The sequence below is a fragment of the Vombatus ursinus genome, unplaced genomic scaffold (assembly GCF_900497805.2).
Source record: "Vombatus ursinus unplaced genomic scaffold, bare-nosed wombat genome assembly UNPS02014848.1, whole genome shotgun sequence".
NCBI lineage: Eukaryota > Metazoa > Chordata > Mammalia > Diprotodontia > Vombatidae > Vombatus > Vombatus ursinus.
The window spans coordinates 1,721,506-1,740,353 of NW_020954626.1; the positions used below are offsets into that span (position 1 = coordinate 1,721,506).

General features: G+C 37.1%; 2 protein-coding genes across 3 annotated transcripts in view; one reads left to right on the forward strand and one right to left on the reverse strand.

Annotated features, from left to right (window-relative positions):
* Positions 1 to 9,913, forward strand: part of USP8 (ubiquitin specific peptidase 8) — a 79,415-nt gene extending 69,502 nt beyond the window's left edge. For both annotated transcript variants that reach the window (XM_027840832.1, XM_027840833.1), the window contains 6 exons: positions 889 to 1,101; positions 2,956 to 3,166; positions 4,466 to 4,702; positions 5,133 to 5,275; positions 8,936 to 9,068; positions 9,242 to 9,913. In XM_027840832.1, coding sequence (XP_027696633.1) covers positions 889 to 1,101; positions 2,956 to 3,166; positions 4,466 to 4,702; positions 5,133 to 5,275; positions 8,936 to 9,068; positions 9,242 to 9,427 — 1,123 coding nt within the window. In that variant the 3' untranslated portion in view covers positions 9,428 to 9,913. The remainder of the gene's footprint in view (positions 1 to 888; positions 1,102 to 2,955; positions 3,167 to 4,465; positions 4,703 to 5,132; positions 5,276 to 8,935; positions 9,069 to 9,241) is intronic.
* A 5,202-nt stretch (positions 9,914 to 15,115) lies between these two features.
* The window catches only part of USP50 (ubiquitin specific peptidase 50), a 26,603-nt gene continuing 22,870 nt past the window's right edge, over positions 15,116 to 18,848 (reverse strand). The window contains exons 6-7 of the mRNA XM_027840772.1: positions 16,917 to 17,049; positions 15,116 to 15,307 (exon numbers count right to left, since the gene is read on the reverse strand). Of these exons, the coding sequence (XP_027696573.1) occupies positions 15,116 to 15,307; positions 16,917 to 17,049 (325 nt within the window). The remainder of the gene's footprint in view (positions 15,308 to 16,916; positions 17,050 to 18,848) is intronic.

Genomic DNA, 18,848 nt, shown 5'->3' on the forward strand with positions numbered 1-18,848 from the left:
GAAATTTTCAGTTGGTGAATGAATTTATTGTTATAAAAAATATAAATTGTCCCTTTTGCGTTTGTTTCATCTACTAGCTTCTGTGTTCTGACTTAACTCTGTTAAAACTGATAGTGGCTAAAGATTGTGTCATTTGTGAAGGTCACATAATTACATTGCATATGGGGGAAAAAAAAGTTCAGTGAAGTTGCCTATATTAGACCATAATATGTGAAGACTCCCTTCCAGGGCTTTTCTTTGTTGCTGTAGCCACACAGATAGGTGACAGTGAATGCAGATACTTCTTTTTTTTCATAATTGCCCAAGAGGTAGTCACCTTTCAGTTCTCTATGTTGCATCTTCTTTAACTGAAATCAGTGTCAAATATCTGGCAGTGGATATTGTCAAAATCCAGCCTTCTTTCTAGGATTAAAGGATTTTAAAGGCAAACTCCTAATGTTAGAACCATTCTGTCTCATCTCTGAGTACATTGCCCTTCCTAAGAGTCCTCAGAGGTTTTTTGACATTAATAGTCCCAGGCTGCAATTTGGGTTATCCTTGGGGGTGTGTGTGTGTGTGTGTGTGTGTGTGTGTGTGTGTGTGTGTGTGTGTGTGTGTGTGAGAGAGAGAGAGAGAGAGAGAGAGAGAGAGAGAGAGAAGGGGTCAGGAATGGGGGGAGGTATCCCAGAAAGACAACTAGATACAAAGAAGTCAGATATCTATACTACATTCCAAGACTCCTCATACTCTTGGGGGGGCTCTTTCCTTGTAAATGTTTAACCCACTGCTCAGGTTGCCAAAGTTACTGCCCTTTAAATCATTAACATTGAATTTATTTAAGATTTATTATGACTGCTGAATTTACATATAGATTTACATAATTTCAATAACCTTAATTTCCCTTCCTAGGCCGATATGCTACCCCAAAGCTGAGATCTCAAGACTCTCTGCCTCTCAGATTCGTAATCTCAATCCTGTGTTTGGAGGATCAGGACCAGCTCTCACTGGACTTCGTAATTTAGGAAACACTTGTTATATGAATTCAATATTACAGTGCCTATGTAATGCTCCTCATTTGGCTGATTATTTCAACAGAAACTTTTATCAGGATGACATTAACAGGTAAAGAATACTGAAACAGCTTTCTTTTACCACTTATGGTCTGGAATGAAATTGTTGTGTGGGTTGTTCAGTTTGTTTGCTATTCTGTTTGTAAGGTATGCCATCATTTTACACTAATGGAACCAAATTTCACACAGATCCAGACAAATCATGTTATACAGCATTCTCCTTTAAAAAGAAAAAAAGTAGAGAAAAACCTAAGACTTTTGAAAAATTGAGTTTTAATGGTATATTGTGAACTTAATCTTTTCTCTTTTGAGAAAGGGTTAGAAATGTGGAAGAGAAGCTGAAGTTGAGAGGAATGTGGAAGAGAGGAAGAGTGTCGCAGGCACAGATTGGGAGCCTGCTTCTCATCCGTCAGGCAGAAAGAAGGAAAATTTGGACCTAAGTTATTCAGAGTTAATTATAAAATTTGGCACACTAATTCAAGTCTGTGTCAGACTGGGGTTAAATAAAGCTTTTGTGAAAGTAAAGATCGGTAAGGGGAAAGTGTATTGGGAATTTTGCTTTAAATTTTTGTCTTGTTCTAAAAATCATCTGTATTGTTGTTGACAAATTGTTTAGATGTTTCAATATCAGGCTATCTCTCTTCCTCACTTGGAGATTAGGGCACTATTAGAATCTAGAGTTGAAAAGAACCATAGGCATCGATGAGTTGTCATCTCATTTTTAAGACGAGAAAATGGAAGCCCCCAGAAGTAGCCACCCAGAGGTTGTCAGCAGGGAATTGGGATTTGAACCCAGGTCCTCTGACTTGGGTGCTTTTCCCCTCCATTATATCACAGATATGATATAATATAATATAGTAGTATATAACTTTGGTCAGGTACTGCTCTGCTCAAAATCTTCTCGTCAGTCAATGAAGATTTATTAAGTACCTACCTCCTATATGCCAGGCACTGTGCTAAGTGCTAGGGATACAAAAAGAAACAAAAGATGGTCCCTGCCCTCAAGGAACTCCTAATCTAATTGGGGAAACAACAAGCAAACAAATATGTACAAACAACCTATATACAAGATAAAAAGGAAATAATAGAACAATGGCACTAGCATCAAGAAGCATTGGGAAAGGCTTCCTTTAGAAGATAGAATTTTAGTTGTGACTTAAATCCAGGGAAGGCAGTAGTGTCAATGAGGAAGATGAGTATTCCAGAGATAGGGGATGGTCAGAGAAAAGGCCTGGAGCCAAGAGATGGAGTGTCTTGTTCATGAAAGCCATTGTCACTGGATCAAAGAGTACATGGCAGTGTGTAATGTGATCTGTTACCTAATGAGTAAAATTTGGATTTGTTTACATGACATTCAAAGCCCTCCACCATCTAGAGCTAACCTGCCTCTCTAACCTCAGTCTCATACTGTTCTTCATTTGTCATGTCTTGTTAGGATATTAGGCTGTAAATTCCATCTCACCTAACACAGTCAGCATGGTAGTCCCATGGATAGAGTGCCAGGCCTGGAGTCACGAAGCCCTGAGTGCAGACATGTCCTTAGTCACTTACTAGCTGTGTGACTTTGGGCAAGTCACTTAGCCTCTGTTTGCCTCAATTTCCTCATCTGTAAATGGTTCTTTTAATAACACCTACCTCCCAGAGTTGTTGGTAAGATCAAGTGAGACAGAAGTTGTAAAATGCCTAGCACAGTGACTGATACATAGTAAGCACCATATAAATATTAGCTTTTATTTTTTTTTTTATTATCGGCACATAGTAAATCCTTTAAAAATCTTTACTAAATTTATTTGAAATATTAAAAGTGTGTAAACAATAATTTCTTTTGATATTTAAAGTAATGCTTTTTACTCCTGCATATTCTTTATTTTAATTGTTATTTATGATTTTTATTTTATTTGCAAAGGTCAAATTTGTTGGGGCATAAAGGGGAAGTGGCTGAGGAGTTTGGGATAATCATGAAGGCTCTGTGGACAGGACAGTACAGGTATATCAGTCCAAAGGATTTTAAAATCACAATTGGGAAGATCAATGACCAGTTCTCAGGATACAGCCAGCAAGACTCACAAGAATTGCTTCTGTTCCTAATGGATGGACTCCATGAAGACTTAAATAAAGTAAGGAATTTTATTTTTGAATGTTGCAAAGTGCTCATTTGGATTACTCATTAGTACTGTAATCTTATCCAGTATCCATATGTATTTTGCTTGATGGTGTCTTGGCACCACTAATGTTGGGACTAATAGTTTTGTGCTAAGACATGTAGGTATTCCAAAAATAGATTTGTCAAATACCAGAATTTGTGTGTGATTGTTGAATGTTAGAAAGTCTTGCTGACTTTTTTGTATCTGTGAAATTTGCTGTTTCAATAGTCAGAGCGTGTTTGGTTTACTTTTTATTTGGTAGGACAGTTGTCTATTATATCCTTGTAGCATTGTAACTATAGGTAGTCATGTGTTGTAGATAGAAGGCTGGCCACAGAGTCTGGAAGACCTGGGTTCAAGTCTTACTTCTGAAACCCTGGACAGATCACTTAACTTCCCAATGCCCTAGTAAATCCCTAAGACTGTTAAGTTCCAGAACAGTGACTAATAATGCATTGGTAGAAGGACTTTCTGGGGAACTCCCTATACCATTGAAATGATAAGTCAGAGGAAAAAGAGCTGTAGGCCTGTATATATGCAGGATATCAATTTGTATAGAGGAATACTTTAAAATCCTGAATGCAGAAAATTTTCACCAAAATCTTGATCACAATTGACTTTAAACTGTTTCTATCTTCCCCTCTTTTACTTCTTCCCAAAAGCAGTTAGACTCTGTGCCTGCTGAATTATTTGGTTCAGGTTTGTTTTTCTGATTTTATATTACCTTGTATTGTTTATGTTACAATATGATTGGGTTCTGTATACCACATATAGATTTATATGTTATGACCTAAGCATGAAGCTTGTCATTTCTGCACAAAGAGGATCTCGTTCACCATCATCATCATCTTCTTTTTAAAAAGAACAATTTTCACTAATTTCTGCACAGATAATTCCAGTTGCTTGTTGGAGGAATTCTCTTCACAAATCAGGCCTTTTAGATTCAATAGGAAAAACCTCCTAACAGTTGTTTGCTAAAGCTGTGATCTCAAAGTACATTTTAAATAATGAAAACAGACCAGTATTTTTGACCGTAGGATTATAAAATTGGAGGGATCCTTGGAGAAGGTGTCCAATTCCCTCATTACAAGCACTGAAGGATTAACTTCTTGCTAATTGTTTTCTGCAGCCCCTCATTCAGTGTCAGCATCTTCGGTCACCTGAGAGAGGATGGCAAGAGTGTTTGAGAACTCCTTTGTCAGCGTGTTCAGTAGCATTTACCTACAAATTTCAAGTAATAGGTTAATGAGAATTTAAATATTTCATTTCTAGGCAGATAACCGAAAGAGGCATAAAGAGGAAAATAATGAACATCTTGATGATTTCAAAGCAGCTGAACATGCCTGGCAGAAGCACAAGCAGCTCAATGAGTCGATTATCGTTGCACTTTTTCAGGGCCAGTTCAAATCCACAGTACAGTGCCTCACCTGTCACAAAAAGTCTAGGACGTTTGAGGCTTTTATGTATTTGTCTTTACCGCTAGCATCCACAAGTAAATGTACATTACAGGTAAGCCTCAGATTAAAAGGAGATGACTTACTAACTACAATGCTAGTTTATATATTTGTCTATAAATTTCTGAGGAAATTGCTTAAATTTACAGAAGTGTTATGTTATATTTATAGTTGAAATTTACAGGTAAAAAAGTTTCTAAATTTACATAGGCCCTCAGGAATTACAAAAAGTTGGGAATTTGTCTTATTTTTTTCCTTCAGTTTGGCATATTTTTCGGATTTGGCACTTAATTTCTTTAAATTTAAAACATCTGAAAGCATAATTTTGATTTAGAAATCTGTAGTGTTGATTTTACATTCAGTAATTTTGAGGCAGAAGTGGTACACCCTGATACCTGCACTGTGACCTAGATAGCTGATATGAAGGGAATTTTTTTATGATACTTAATTATCTTAAGCCTTTGAGTTGACTTCTTTTTTCTTAGGATTGCCTTAGATTATTTTCCAAAGAGGAGAAACTCACAGATAACAACAGATTTTACTGTAGCCATTGCAAAACTCGAAGGGACTCAATGAAAAAAATAGAAATCTGGAAGTTGCCACCTGTTCTTCTAGTACATCTGAAACGGTAAGAAAATGAGGGCAAGTTTATCCATGAGATCAGACAAAGATGCAGGTCAGAACATTGATGGTTTTCGGCTTTATTGGGGGACTGTGTGACCAGAAAAGTGAAAATATTTCTCTTGTGTTGATTTGAGGCAACTAGGTGGTAGTGGTTAGAGCACCAGGCCTAGTTGGGAAGACCTGAGTTCAAATTCAACCTCAGAACACTTACTAGGTCTATAACTTTGGGCAAGTTATTTAACCTTTGTTTGCCTCAGTTTTCTCAGTTGTGAAATGAGGATAATAATAAGCACCTACCTCCCAGGGTAGTTGTGAGGATCAAATGAGATATTTGTAAAGTGTTTAGCAGAGTACCTGACACAAGAGTGCTATATAAATGTTAGCTATTATTATTATTACTTAAATTATCCCCCGATGTGTACGCTGGTATGTGAATTAATTGGGACAAAGTAAAATAATTAAATGTGTTATTTATTTATCTAATAAACCTTAGAACTTTTTTTTGGTGGGGTTAGAAGGATTTAATAATAATATATGTAATATACATAATATATTTTTATATAAGGATTTACTACTACTAAGCACTATGTATCACTGTTCTACAAAAAATGTAATGTACAATAAATATGTACTTTTTCTATTATCACTTGTTTTACATTTTTTGGCATTGAGTTCACAAGATTTTGACATAAGTCTAACCTTAAGTCTAGGATGTAAGTTTTTTTTAAATATTTTTTCCAATTGCATGTAAACATTTTTAATATTTGTTTTTAAAAATTTTTTGAGTTCCATATTCTCTCTCTCCTTTCGTCCCCTTCTCTCCCTCAGTGAGAAGGCAAGCAGTTTGATATAGGTTATACATGTGCAGTTATGCAAAAGAAATTTCCATGGTAGTCATGTTGTAAAAGAAAACATAGACCAAAAAGAAAGTTTAAAAAGTAATCTTCATTGTGCATTCAGACTTCATCAGTTCTTTCTCTGAAGCTGGATAGTAATTTTCATCTTTAGTTCTTGGAAATTGTCTTAGATCATTGTATTACTGAAAATAGCAAGTCAATCATTGAACAATACTGCTGTCACCGTGTACAATGTTCTCCTGGTTCCGTTCACATTACTTTGCATCAGTTCATGTAAGTCTTTCCAGGTTTTTCTGAAATCATCCTGCTCATCATTTCTTATAGCATATTAGTATTCCATCACAGTCATATGCTGCGACTTGTTCAACCATTCCCCAGTTGATGGACATCCCCTTAATTTCTAATTCTTTGCCACCACAAAATGAGCTGCTATATATAGATCCATTTCTTTTCTTTTTTTTAATATCTCTTTGGGATACAGACCTAGTAGTGCCATCGTGGGGTCAAAGGATATGCAGAGTTTTATAGCCCTTTGGGCGTAGAATTTAGATTTTCAGTAGAGTTTAAATCAGGCAACTTCCTAGGCCTTTGAAGCATGTATATCTCCATAGCTTGAATGAATTTCTTTACCTTTTTATGACATATGGCATGGTAAAGCATCAAACTGCAGTATTCCATTTCTAGTGGAAATTTTTGTAATTTCATAGCAGCTCTGCGTTCTGCTTCTTCCATCTGTCTATCTAATCTGTGTCTATGATCTGTACATGTAGACATACATACATATGTATATGAATACATATTGGAATTCATCACTACTCTTAATGGGGACTCTGGAAGTTAAAAATCCCCCATTTTGGGGTATGTGTTTTACAGTTTGATGAAGATTCCCAGATTTTAGAGACTCACTTGGACTTTATGACAATAGATGAAGTCTTGATTGAACAAAAGTTTCAGCTGAGTGGGGTGGCACACACCTGAGGAGTCTAAGGCTAACAGATCTCTTGAGTTCAGCAGCTCTGAGTTGCAGAGGGCTATGCTAATTGGGTATCTGCACCAAATTCAGCATTTAAATGGTGACCAGCCCCAAGAATAGGGACCACCAGGTTACCTAAGGAGGGATGAATTGGCCCAGGTTAGAAAGAAAAGCACCTGTGCCAGTCAGTAGTAGAATAAGAACTGAATAATTCCCTGTACTTCCAGCCTTAGGAGAGATAGGCAGAACCAGTCTTATTTTTTAAAAAATGAATTTCTTAAGTAAAAATTACTTTTCCAGTCTTCAGCATTCTAATCTTTCTATTATCTTGCTCATGACAAACTTTTTTTCTTTATAGCAATGTTTAGCAGATTTTTTGGGGGGTGATGCAGTTGGAGTTAAGTGACTTGCCCAGAGTCACACAGCTAGTGAGTGTTATGTGTCTGAGGTCAGATTTGAACTCAGGTCCTCCTGACTCCAGAGCCAGTGTTCTATCCACTGCACCACTTAGCTGCCTACTAGCAGATTTTTTTTTTAAACTTGTGGTCTTATTGTTTTTTCAACTTCAGGAAGCCTGTGCCTAACTGTAGACCAATTATTAACTACCCCTTCAGTTTCCAGGTCCCTCTGGAGGTCTTTGCTTGTTTTCTAAGGATTAATTAGACTATTTTGTGTTAATAGTGTCAGTCTTTGTTTTTTGTTTTTTGTTTTCACCTCTCTCTTTTATCCTTTGATGTGACTGATCCTGTTTCATTGTGGTCTTGAATAATCCTTAAAACACTTGACTTCTTCACGCAGTATCTCTTATAGTAATTGACATGTGTTCTTATAGAGCTACAGCTTTTTGATGTTTCCTTGGAATAATATGTAATCTTAGAAACTGCAGAATTTAAAACACTACAAGAAGAGAGCAGTGTAACACTTGTGTATGGCATGAAGTTCAGTTCTCATTTGACAGAGAACTCACAGCAGATGGTGAAATTAGCTCAGTCTTGTTTTCATCTGGTCAGATGTTCGGTGTCAGCATAAGTACACATGCTTGAACGTTGCTTTCACAAAATGAAATCATATCGGAATTATTGCTTGGCCTATGTAATTCCCACACCACTGTGCTATGCTGTATAAAAAATACTTTATAGATGTTGAGTAAACAGTCCTTGTTATCAAAAAAGAATTTTGTGAACATCCACTAACTATATTTTATTTGTCTATAAAATTTACATTATTTGAACTTACCTCAGTGGCTTGCCCTCTGAGTATCTAACGTTTACAGTATGCATAGTGAAACAGTTTTGCTGTTTTGAGGAGTAGTTCATTGAATAAAGTGAACAAGAGTTGAAGTGAGGGGACTGTGTTAGGTATTGGCTGGACTCGGTCCTCCTGCCAGCTGTTTTGGACTCTTATTCTGAAGGAGGAAGCGTGGGTGATGAGCAGCCCTCAGTCCCTTCTAAGAAATCATAGTTTGATGTTGTCCCTTTCTGTTCTTGAGGTGACCGACAGTGCAGGAAATGGAGTTTTCAAAATGATCTGTAGGACTTTCCATTATACCTAAGTCTGGTTTGTAATAGAATTCAGTTCAGATAGATAAATAGATAGTTAAGTGCTTGCTGCATGCAGGGTACTGAACTAGGCATTGGGAAAGACAGGAAATTAGGCTATGACAAAATCCATATTTTTATAGAGCATACAGTTTAATTGGGGAGAAGGAATAAGATGCAGACATAGATAACTATAATATGGAAATAATACATTATAAATACATAGAAAGGCTTAAAATAATGTTCCTGTGAACTTTAGGTGCTCTATTTAACTGTTACAACGTTATGTTCTGCAGTTTTTCCTATGATGGAAGATGGAAGCAAAAACTACAAACATCTGTAGATTTTCCATTAGAAAATCTTGACTTATCACAATATGTTATTGGTCCAAAGAATAATTTGAAGAGATACAATCTGTTTTCGGTTTCAGTAAGTACCTCATTAAATTTAAATTTAAACCTTTGATTTAAAAACAAAAACAGCTCCAAAACCCTTTGTTTTTAATGGTAGTGGCCATGACCATTCAGTGAGAATGGTGAGAAAACTCTTAATACTTTGAACTGTGAATTTTCCTAATTGATTTCATGTCTGTTTGATTGCAGAATCACTATGGCGGATTGGATGGAGGACACTACACTGCCTACTGTAAAAATGCTGCAAGACAACGCTGGTTTAAATTTGATGATCATGAAGTGTCTGACATCTCAGTGTCCTCTGTGAGATCCTCAGCAGCATACATCCTCTTTTACACATCATTGGAACAGCGAGTAGCAGATGTAGCCACATAAGAAGAGTGTGGAGAAAGCTAGCTCTTTTTTAAAGGCACAGCAGCACAACTCTAGAAGTGCATAGTAAGATGCAGAGTAGTTATATACAACCATTTAAAAGACATAAGAGTGAGAGCTGTGTTACTGAAACTAAATATTTCAGGTCAGTGCTACTGCTTTATCAGGAAGCTGACAACATCTAATAAATATTACAGTAAGCATCCTTTATAGATTCTACTTATTTCAAAACAACTTTTTTAGCCTACTCCCAAATTAAACTCATTATTTGCAGTCCATCTAAGCCACCTTATCCTGGCCTAAACTCCATTGTATACTTTATTTTTCTTTTCACTGTTATGGCCTTTTCACATTTCTAACCCTCAGCTTGATTCTACTGTGAATACTCTAGAATGATGTAAAGCAGGTAGGAATGTATGTGTATATATTTATTGCATACTTGCACATCAGACCTATGTATATAATTAAAAAAAAAAATCCTTTCGTGAAGCCTAGAACTCAGAGGATTGCTTTTTTTTTGCCTGTTCTAAATAACTAAAATGCTTTTTAGAGACACAACAAAGCAAAGCTATTTTTATGTTGGCTTTGGGATGTATTTGTGCACTTAAACTTTATTCTAAAAAAGAAATGAAACTTTTCTTTAATTTTTTAATATATAAATTTCATGTACACCTGCATTAAAATCCCAATGAGGAAATTATTTTAAATCCCAAAATGCTGTTAAGTGTTCTGTCTTGATTGAAGTTTCCTGTTATCTGATGTAACACAGAAGAACCATAAGCACCAACTTCAGGGTATGTTTTATCCTACTGCCTTCACTCAACTAATAGTTTCTTTAGACCAGAGGTGTCAAACATGCAGCCCACAACACTCTTGAGTACAGCCTGAACCAGATCTAAATGTAATTGGGAAATATTTAACAAAATAAATGAAAACACAATAACACATAAATAGTATTACACTTTAAAACTAAATCAATGTGCAGCTTGAAGGGATCCTTAAATACCTGTTAGCAGCCTCCATTTCTATTTGAGTTTGATATTACTGAGACTATAATAGCAAATCTACCTGAAAAAAGCAATGAATAAAACAACAATTATTTGTCTCTAAGTCAGTGGGCAAGGTCAAATATATTAACTTAGAATTAAGCCTTTTTCTTGCATGTCTCTTAGAAAATGAAATGTGGAAAAAAAAGGATGAAAATTATATCAAGGTACATTTTAATCAAGTGTTAAAAATGAGGAAGTTTCACATATTGGGTAGTGTCCTAGACTTAGGTATGATTTAAACATGGGCCTTTTACCTCAAAACCTTACTAGCTGAGTGACCCAGGGCAAATCATTTAATTTCTCTCAGACTCACCTTTCTTATCCACAAAATGGGGATAATAATAGCACCTATCTCACCTGGTTTATTGTGAGGATCAAGTGAGATAATAGATGTAAAGTGTTTTGCAAATCTTAAAGACCATTTAAATGTGATGTGATGATTGGTTATGGATAGAGTGACCTATTAGTGGAATCATTATCTCTCAAAGAAATCAGTGAAATATAATCTGTTAATGTCATTCAGTCATTTATTTAGTAAGCATTTATTAAGCACCTACTATGTGCCAAACAGTGCTGAGCTCTAGAAATACAGGGAAATAGGTGTCCCAAAAATCTTAATATAGCTTTTAGCTTTATTAACTTGCAACTACACTAAGACTTTTGGAACACATAATCCCTGCCTTCAAGAAACTAGTGTTCTAATGAGTGAGACAAATATGCAAATAGCTATGAACATACAAGATATATCCAGTATAGATGGGAGGTAATCTCAGAGGGAAGACCTTTATGGGGGGGTGGATGGGGGCAGGGGTGGGAGGACAGGACTGGGGAATAAGACCAGGAATGAGATCAGGATGAGATCTCTTGTAGAAGGCAGCATTTAAACTGAGCCTCTGAGGAAGCCAAGAGGTTAAGGAGAGGAGTGCGAGCATTCCAGACATAGAAGATAGCAGGTGAAAAGACGTGAAGTCTGGAGATGGCATGTCTTGTATGAGTAATAGCTTAAAGGCCAGTGTTACTGTGGCAAGAGTATGTGGAGATGCCATCCATGGGGCTGCTGCAATAGTCCAGATAGGATGTGATGAGACCCTGCATCATCACAGTGGTTATATGAGTGGAGAGAAGGGGATGTGTATAAGAGATGTTGTGAAAGTAGAAATACCAGGACTTGACAAATGGATATGTGGGGTGAGTGTGACACTGAGGTTGCAGAGTTGAGTGACTAGGAAAATGGTAGTGCCCTTGACAATTATGGGGAAGTTAGGAAGAGTGGAAGGTTTTGGGGGAAAGGCAGTGAGTTCTAAGGACAAGTGCTGGGGGGGATATAGGAAAACAGGTACACTAATGCACTATTGGTGGGGGTGTGAACTAATTCAACCATTCTGGAAAGCAATTTGGAACTGCACACAAAAAGCTATTAAAAATGCATACTCTTTGACCCAGAAATACTATTACTGGGTTTATGCCCCAAAGAAATCTGAGAAAGAGGAAAAGTACCCATATGTACAAAAATATTTTTGTGGTGGCAAAGGATTGTAAACTGAAAGGATGTCCATCCACTGGGGAGTAGCTAAACAAGTTATAATATATAAATATGGTGGAAGACAAATGTGCTGTAAGAAGTGATGAAGGGGATGGTTTCAGAAAACCTGGGAAGATTTATGTGACCTAATGCAAAGGACAGTGAGCAGAAGCAGGAGAACAATGTATATAATAATAGCAGCGTTGTAAAGATAAATTAACATGAAAGGGCTTGGTAACCCTGATCAACACAGCGACCCACCACAATACCAAAGGACTCCAGATGAAACATGCTGTCCACCTCCTGACAGTGCAGACCAAAAGATATAGTCTTTTTTCTTTTTCTTTTCTTTTTTGACATGGTTGTTTTGTTTGACTCTGTGTTTGTAATGGATTTTGTTTTTTCTTAACTCAGTAGGTGAGGGAAGGGGGAGGAGGGAAAGAATTAATTCAGAACTGAAAATAAAATTGAATTTTTGAACAAATTATAAATCTAACAAGTTCAGTTTGGGACATATTGAGTTTGATATGTCTATGGGACATTCAGTTTGGGATGTCCAATAGGCAACAATTGGTGATGTGAGACTAGTGGTCAGGACAAAGGACTGGATGTACTGTGTGTCCCAAAAGCCTTAGTGTAGTTGTAAGCTTTAATATCATAAATATTTAATTTTATAAACTTATTAATTTAAATACATAATGTCTTAAAATTTCACTAAGGCTTTTGAGAAACCCTTTATAGATCTAGGAGTCACCTGCATATAGATGATAATTGAGCTGATGAAATCACCAAGTGTAGAGAGAAGAAAAAGAGGACGTAGGACAGACCTTTGGGGAACATTCATAGTTAATGGTTGTGACCTAGAGAAAGATCTAGCAAAAGAGATTATGAAGGATTAAGTCAGATAGGTTGAAGGAGAACTGGGAGAGAGCAATGCCAGAAAAACCTAGAGGAGAGTATCCAGAAGAGGGTGATCAGCAGTGTGAAAGGTCAAGGGGGATGCATTCTGAGAAAAGATCTTAATTGCCAATTAAGAGTAACTGAAAAGAGCAGTTACAGTTGAATGTTGGGGTTGGAATCTAAACTGCAGAGTGTTAAGAGAATGAGAGAAAAGGAAGTGGAGGCACTGACTGTAATGAGCTTAGCCATAAAAAGGAGGAGAAATACAGGATGATAGCTAGCAGAGATAGATGGATCAAGTGAGGGTTGATTGAAGATGAGTAGAGGGAGCTTGGTCGATAGAGGGGGCAATTTGATGGAGAAAATGGGTTGGAGTAGGGACGATTTGTGCAAGTAGATGAATTTGCCATAGCAAGGAGAAGAGCCTTTGTGTGAGTTGGGCCTGAAGGAGAAGATTTTCAAGGGAAGGTACATGAGTGATGTGAGAAGGAGGAGAGAAGAGGAAACCCTCTGCAAATGGCTTTAATTTTTTCAAGGAAGTATGAGACAGGTTCTCAGCTGAGAAGGAGGGTGGTGAGGGGAAAGCCATGGAGGGTTTGAGGAGGGGTGAAAAGATCTGGAAAAGCTGCTGTGATGAGTGGGGTAGTGAGTCAATTAGGAAGTTGTAAAAGAATTGTCTTGCTTCAGTGAGGACCCAGTTAAGATTATGTAATATTAATAAACTTTTTTTACTGATTTTGGTCTGACTTTGTGCACTTAAATTTTATTCTAAAAAATGAAATGGAAACTCACACCTAAAGTGTCACTAGATATCTTAATAGAATTCCTACTGAATGGCTAAACTGAAGAGTTGGGACTCAAGGTTTGAGAGATTAAGCCAACAATATCAAATGTTTTGCATATATTCTAATTAATGGAATTTTTATTTCATTACTGAAGAGCTATAAGGCATTTGAATCAAAACAGTGGCCCCTTGATCCCTTGATAATTTGAGCCATAATTAAATACAAAGGAAAAATTTTAATTTGGAATGTTTAAATAGTGCTTGCTTGTTTAAAAGGACAATGAAAACCCACCATAACTGAGGTCAAGTTGCATCTTAATCCGAAATTTTATGTGGGAATGTAAATTCAAGTAACAAAATGAGGAGGTTTTATGTTTTAAGTTTTATAGCCATTATGATAGCATAATTTAAGCCAATATATGCCAAATGAGCATAGCCTAGAGCAGGGTTCTTAACCTCTTTTGTGTCATGTACCCCTTTGACAGTCTAAGGATTCCTCAGTATAATGTTTTTAAATGCATGTAATACATAGGATTACAAAAGAAACCAGTTCTACTGAAATAGTTTATCAATGTCAAAAAAAAAGTTCACCCCCAAACCCCCACGCCAAAGCTGGTTAAGAACCCTTGGCTTAAAGGAAGGTTCCATAGCCAAAGTACCAGTTAGTGTAAGGATTAAGTTCATCATTGAACCTAATGATGAGTCAGAACTTTTAAAACTATGGTTTCTGGACTGGAATTACCATAAGGGATCACAGCCACCCCAGAGGCAGCTAGGTGATGCAGTAAATAGAGTGCCTCGCCTGCAGTCAGGAAGACCTGAGTTTAGATATGGCCTCAGGCATTTACTAGCAGTGTGATTCTGGGCAGATCACACCGCCATCAGCCTCAGTTTCCTCAGCTACAAAATGGGAATAATTGCATCTGTCTCTCAAGATTGTTGTGTTAAATGAGGTATTTGTAAAGCATTTAGCACAGTGCCTGGCACATAGGTGCTTAATAAATGATTGTTTTTATCGTAGAAGGACTGACTACTTTTGACCTACTCCAGGCATAGAAACCTGTGTGATCTCTGGGAATTATGATGGGTCTGGGGCTGTCTTGGTACCAGTCAAGGAACAGATTCTCCACAAGTCCTAAGGTTACTGTTGTCTTAACCACCTGGAATACTCAAGCTGTAGAATTATTCTTGGCCTACTTGGCTATTGCAGGCCCCGCACTACGGGGGGAAACGGTATGATACTAGACACTAAAAAGTTAGAATAGTCTTAGCACTATTAGCGCACTCTCTTGTGATTTGGGCCAGGTCTCATGACTTGGAAAGACTTAAAAATGCCAGGGAGTCATATCAGATGCACAGGTTTAATGTTAAGCAAAAACGGCTACCACTGTGACTTGTGATCTCTTGCTTCACAGTTCTCAGAAAACATCATTTTCCTAGCACTTGCATTTTGGGGTAGGTATAGAAAAGGGCTGGCAGCTGTAGAAGAGGAGGTAGGCAGCAGCGGTTTGGACTGCGGAGTCTGGAATCTCACAAACTCGGGTATCATCAAAGCTATACCAGGTCTGGCTGACTGTGTTCTTGCAGAATGCCGTGTAGTGGCCACCATCTAGATCACCAAAGTGGTTCTGAAGGAGAGAGAGATGTTTAGCTGGTTTATTTTTTAGGTTTGTTTTATTTTGTTTTCCATGTGAAGATTCTCGAACTACTAAAACACAAAGAAGTCTAGGGGAAGACTTTTTTTTTTTTTGCATAAGAAATTATAGTACTAAGTTTAGGAAATGATTAAATTTTCCAAATTTGGGATCCTTAATAATTAGTTGAGCAGAAGCTTAAAGGACTTGATTTATTTATTGTGTTTTTAGACCACTGGGACTACCTACAGACTATATCCATTGAGTCTATCAAATATTAAAAGTTTTGCAAATAGGTTGACAACATTAGGAAGTACATGGTTTATGGTTAGTGAAGATAACCACTGTTAGAACATGAAAGAGGGAGTTGCTTACTACTTGCCCCAAAGGAACATGAGGTTTCATTAGGGAGAGCAGCTAATACATGAAAGGGAAAAAAATCATTTACAAAAGAGACTTTATAAACAAATAGGTTACTGTGGTATAAATACTATCTAGAACATGAATTCTGGGAGGATTTAGAGTAATGGTGTTGAAGTGATAAGGTGCAGGGAAGCCTCACTGAGAAGGCAAGACAGCAATTTCAATAGATTAATATATAAAAAATAATAGAACATTTCTAATGAGGGAAATGTATGGATATTAAAGCAGATGCTGGCATAGAGCTCGGTTTGTGTGGCTAAGATAGAGTATGAGGTATTTTACATTACACATTTGAGATTTGAGACAACAAAAAATTATTTTTCCTGATGGCCTAGCAATCATTTCAGAGATGTTTTGTCTTTACTTCTGATTGATCTTCAGCGTTCAGACCATCTGAATTTTTATTAGTTCAAGCCTCTTCTTATCATATTTCCTAATAAGTTAATACTATTTAAGTGCAAGAAGGGGTGGTTATTTAAGAAATCTTAGCCAAGTCCCTTTATAAATCTTTTGGTAATATAAATAATTACCCTTTAAAATTTTGAGCACAACTTTTTATACGTTGGAATTTTTTAAAAATAGCAATATCTATAATGAGAAATTGGGGCAGAAGGGAGGGATAAGTCAGTTTGTGAAGTCTTAAAGACAAATTGAGCATATTGGATTTTGGATTTTATATGATAGACAAGGAAGGCACTACGGTTTTCCAAACAGGAAAGTAATAGCAGCAAAATGCTGTTAAAGATAACTTTTTAAAGAAGTGTTCAGGAAGGACTAGGGATGAGACACTGGCCGAAAAGAACCTTCTGTTTCCACAGAATCTCTCACTCCACTGCAATATGTTGCTCTTATCTTTGCGTTTAGCTACCGTGGCTTTGGAAAGAGCCCTGGGTGATCCACTCCTGACACACTTGGCCCTTCTAAGTTATCCAAGACCTTCTCCAACTCAATTCACTAAATCTTAAAATGATTCCACAACCAAGTCGGCATGTAAATTTGAAGTTGGTGTAGATTCTGGAAACCTGAGTGCAGAGCGTGCTAAAGGCCTTATCCAGATGAAAATCAGTTGTTGCTAGTTTTATACCTTGTAACAAGAGGTCATAGGATATATTGTAGATAAGCCAGCAGTTTTCTTTTAAAGTTCTTGGGTTACTTAGAACAATTTGACCATATTACTCACCACCACTCCACAAAGGCTGTATTTAGGATGTTTCCGAAAAAGTGGATAAATATAAGGAGAAAGATCCAAGTTGTTGAGTGGGTAATGGATATCTGTTCTTAATTTCCTCTTCACTCTACACTGACAGTCAAACCTAGGAAGTGGAAATAATGTGAGATGCATGGTAAATGCTCCATTTTGTGATTCCACTTTTGTGTGATGTCACCCATATTTTTTTGTGTATTATTCATATATACTTCACAGAAACCAGATGGATTTCTTTAAATTATCAAAATTAAGTAATTTACAAAATTACATGAGGGAAAAGACATTGAATTTTTGCTCTGCGAAAGTCCTAGGAAGAAAAATAATTCCTCTAAAGTAATTTAATTCTAATGCAGTGGATTCAGTGCCAGTATAGTGTTGTTGGAACCTTTTTAGGGGATATTTTGTCAAGGGGTAAGTTATCTGAATTCAGTTACTTTCCTTATTCAGGAGTCTAGAAAGAGCTAGACTCTTCTGGACATGTTATAGAGATTTCCATGAAAAACGATTTAAAGAAGCCCACCAAAAGTATTGCCCAGAGCTGCTACAACACGAAGAAGCCAAGTGACTTGCTCAATGAACACACAACCAGTTATGTCAGAGGCCAGTCTTGAACCCAGGTCTTCCTGCTTTGAGTCCAGTTCTCTATACCTTGCTCAGAAGTTTTCAGAAAAAATTTCTCTGGGGAAAACATCCTCTAGGGGTATTAGGATATCATTAGAATGAAAGCTCCTTGAGGGCAAGGACCGATTTTGTACTCAGCATTTGTGCACATAGCTAGTTTGCCTTGATGAGGAGATGGGCCCCTTCTTGTGAGATGGAATGGAGGAGATAATAGTAGATGGCATCTGAGTGATATGATGAGGAAGGGGAGGGAACTCAGCAAGTGGCTTCAGTTTTTCAGGAATTATGAGGAAAGTTTCTCAGCTAATAGAGTGGGGATAAGGAGGGAACTATGGAAGGCTTGAAAAGGAATGAACAGGTTTTGGAAAAGTCTCTAGTGTGCGAGATAGTGTATTGATTACAGAGGTGTAAAACAATCGTCTTGCTACAGTGAACATCTTGTTGAGAGTCATGTTATTTGTAATGAATGCATTCAGTATGGATTTGTGATTTTTTCCAGCTTCCTTCAGTAGTATTTGAGTATAAGTGAAGGTGACAGATGGTGGGAATGATGCAAGGCTAAAATTTGACAAGGCAAGATTTTTCTTTTTTTTTTAAATTAATTTATTTTTAGTTTTCAACATTCACTTCCACAAGATTTTGAGTTCCAAATTTTCTCCCCATCTCATCCCTCCCCCCACCCCAAGATGGAATGCATTCCAAATACCCCTAATCTGCCCTCTCACTTCTATCTCTCCCCCCCTTCTCTTATCCCCTTCCCCTTCAATTTTCCTATGGGGCAGGATAGATTTCTATACCCCATTTCCTATATATCTTATTTCCCAGTTGCATGTGAAAACACATTTTTTTTTTAACTTTCGTTTTTAAAATTTTGGGTTCCAAATTTTCTCCCTCCCTCCCCACCCACCCTCATTGAGAAGGCAAGCAACTCCATACAGGTTATACATGGGTAGTCATGCAAAACACTTCCATAGCTGTCATGTTTTGAAAAACTAACTGTATTTCCCTTCATCCTATCCCGCCCCCCCATTTATTCTATTCTCTCTTTTGACCCTGTCTCTCCTTAGAAGTGTTTGCTTCTGATTACCCCCTCCCCCAATCTGCCCTCTACTCTATCATCCTTCTGCTCTCTTGTCCCCTTTCCTGCTTATTTTCTGTAGGGTAAGATAGATTTCCATACCCAATTGAGTAGGTATGTTATTCTCTCCTTAAGCCAAATCTGATGAAAATGAGATTCACTCATTCCCTCTCACCTTCCCACCATTTCCCCTCCACTGTAAAAGC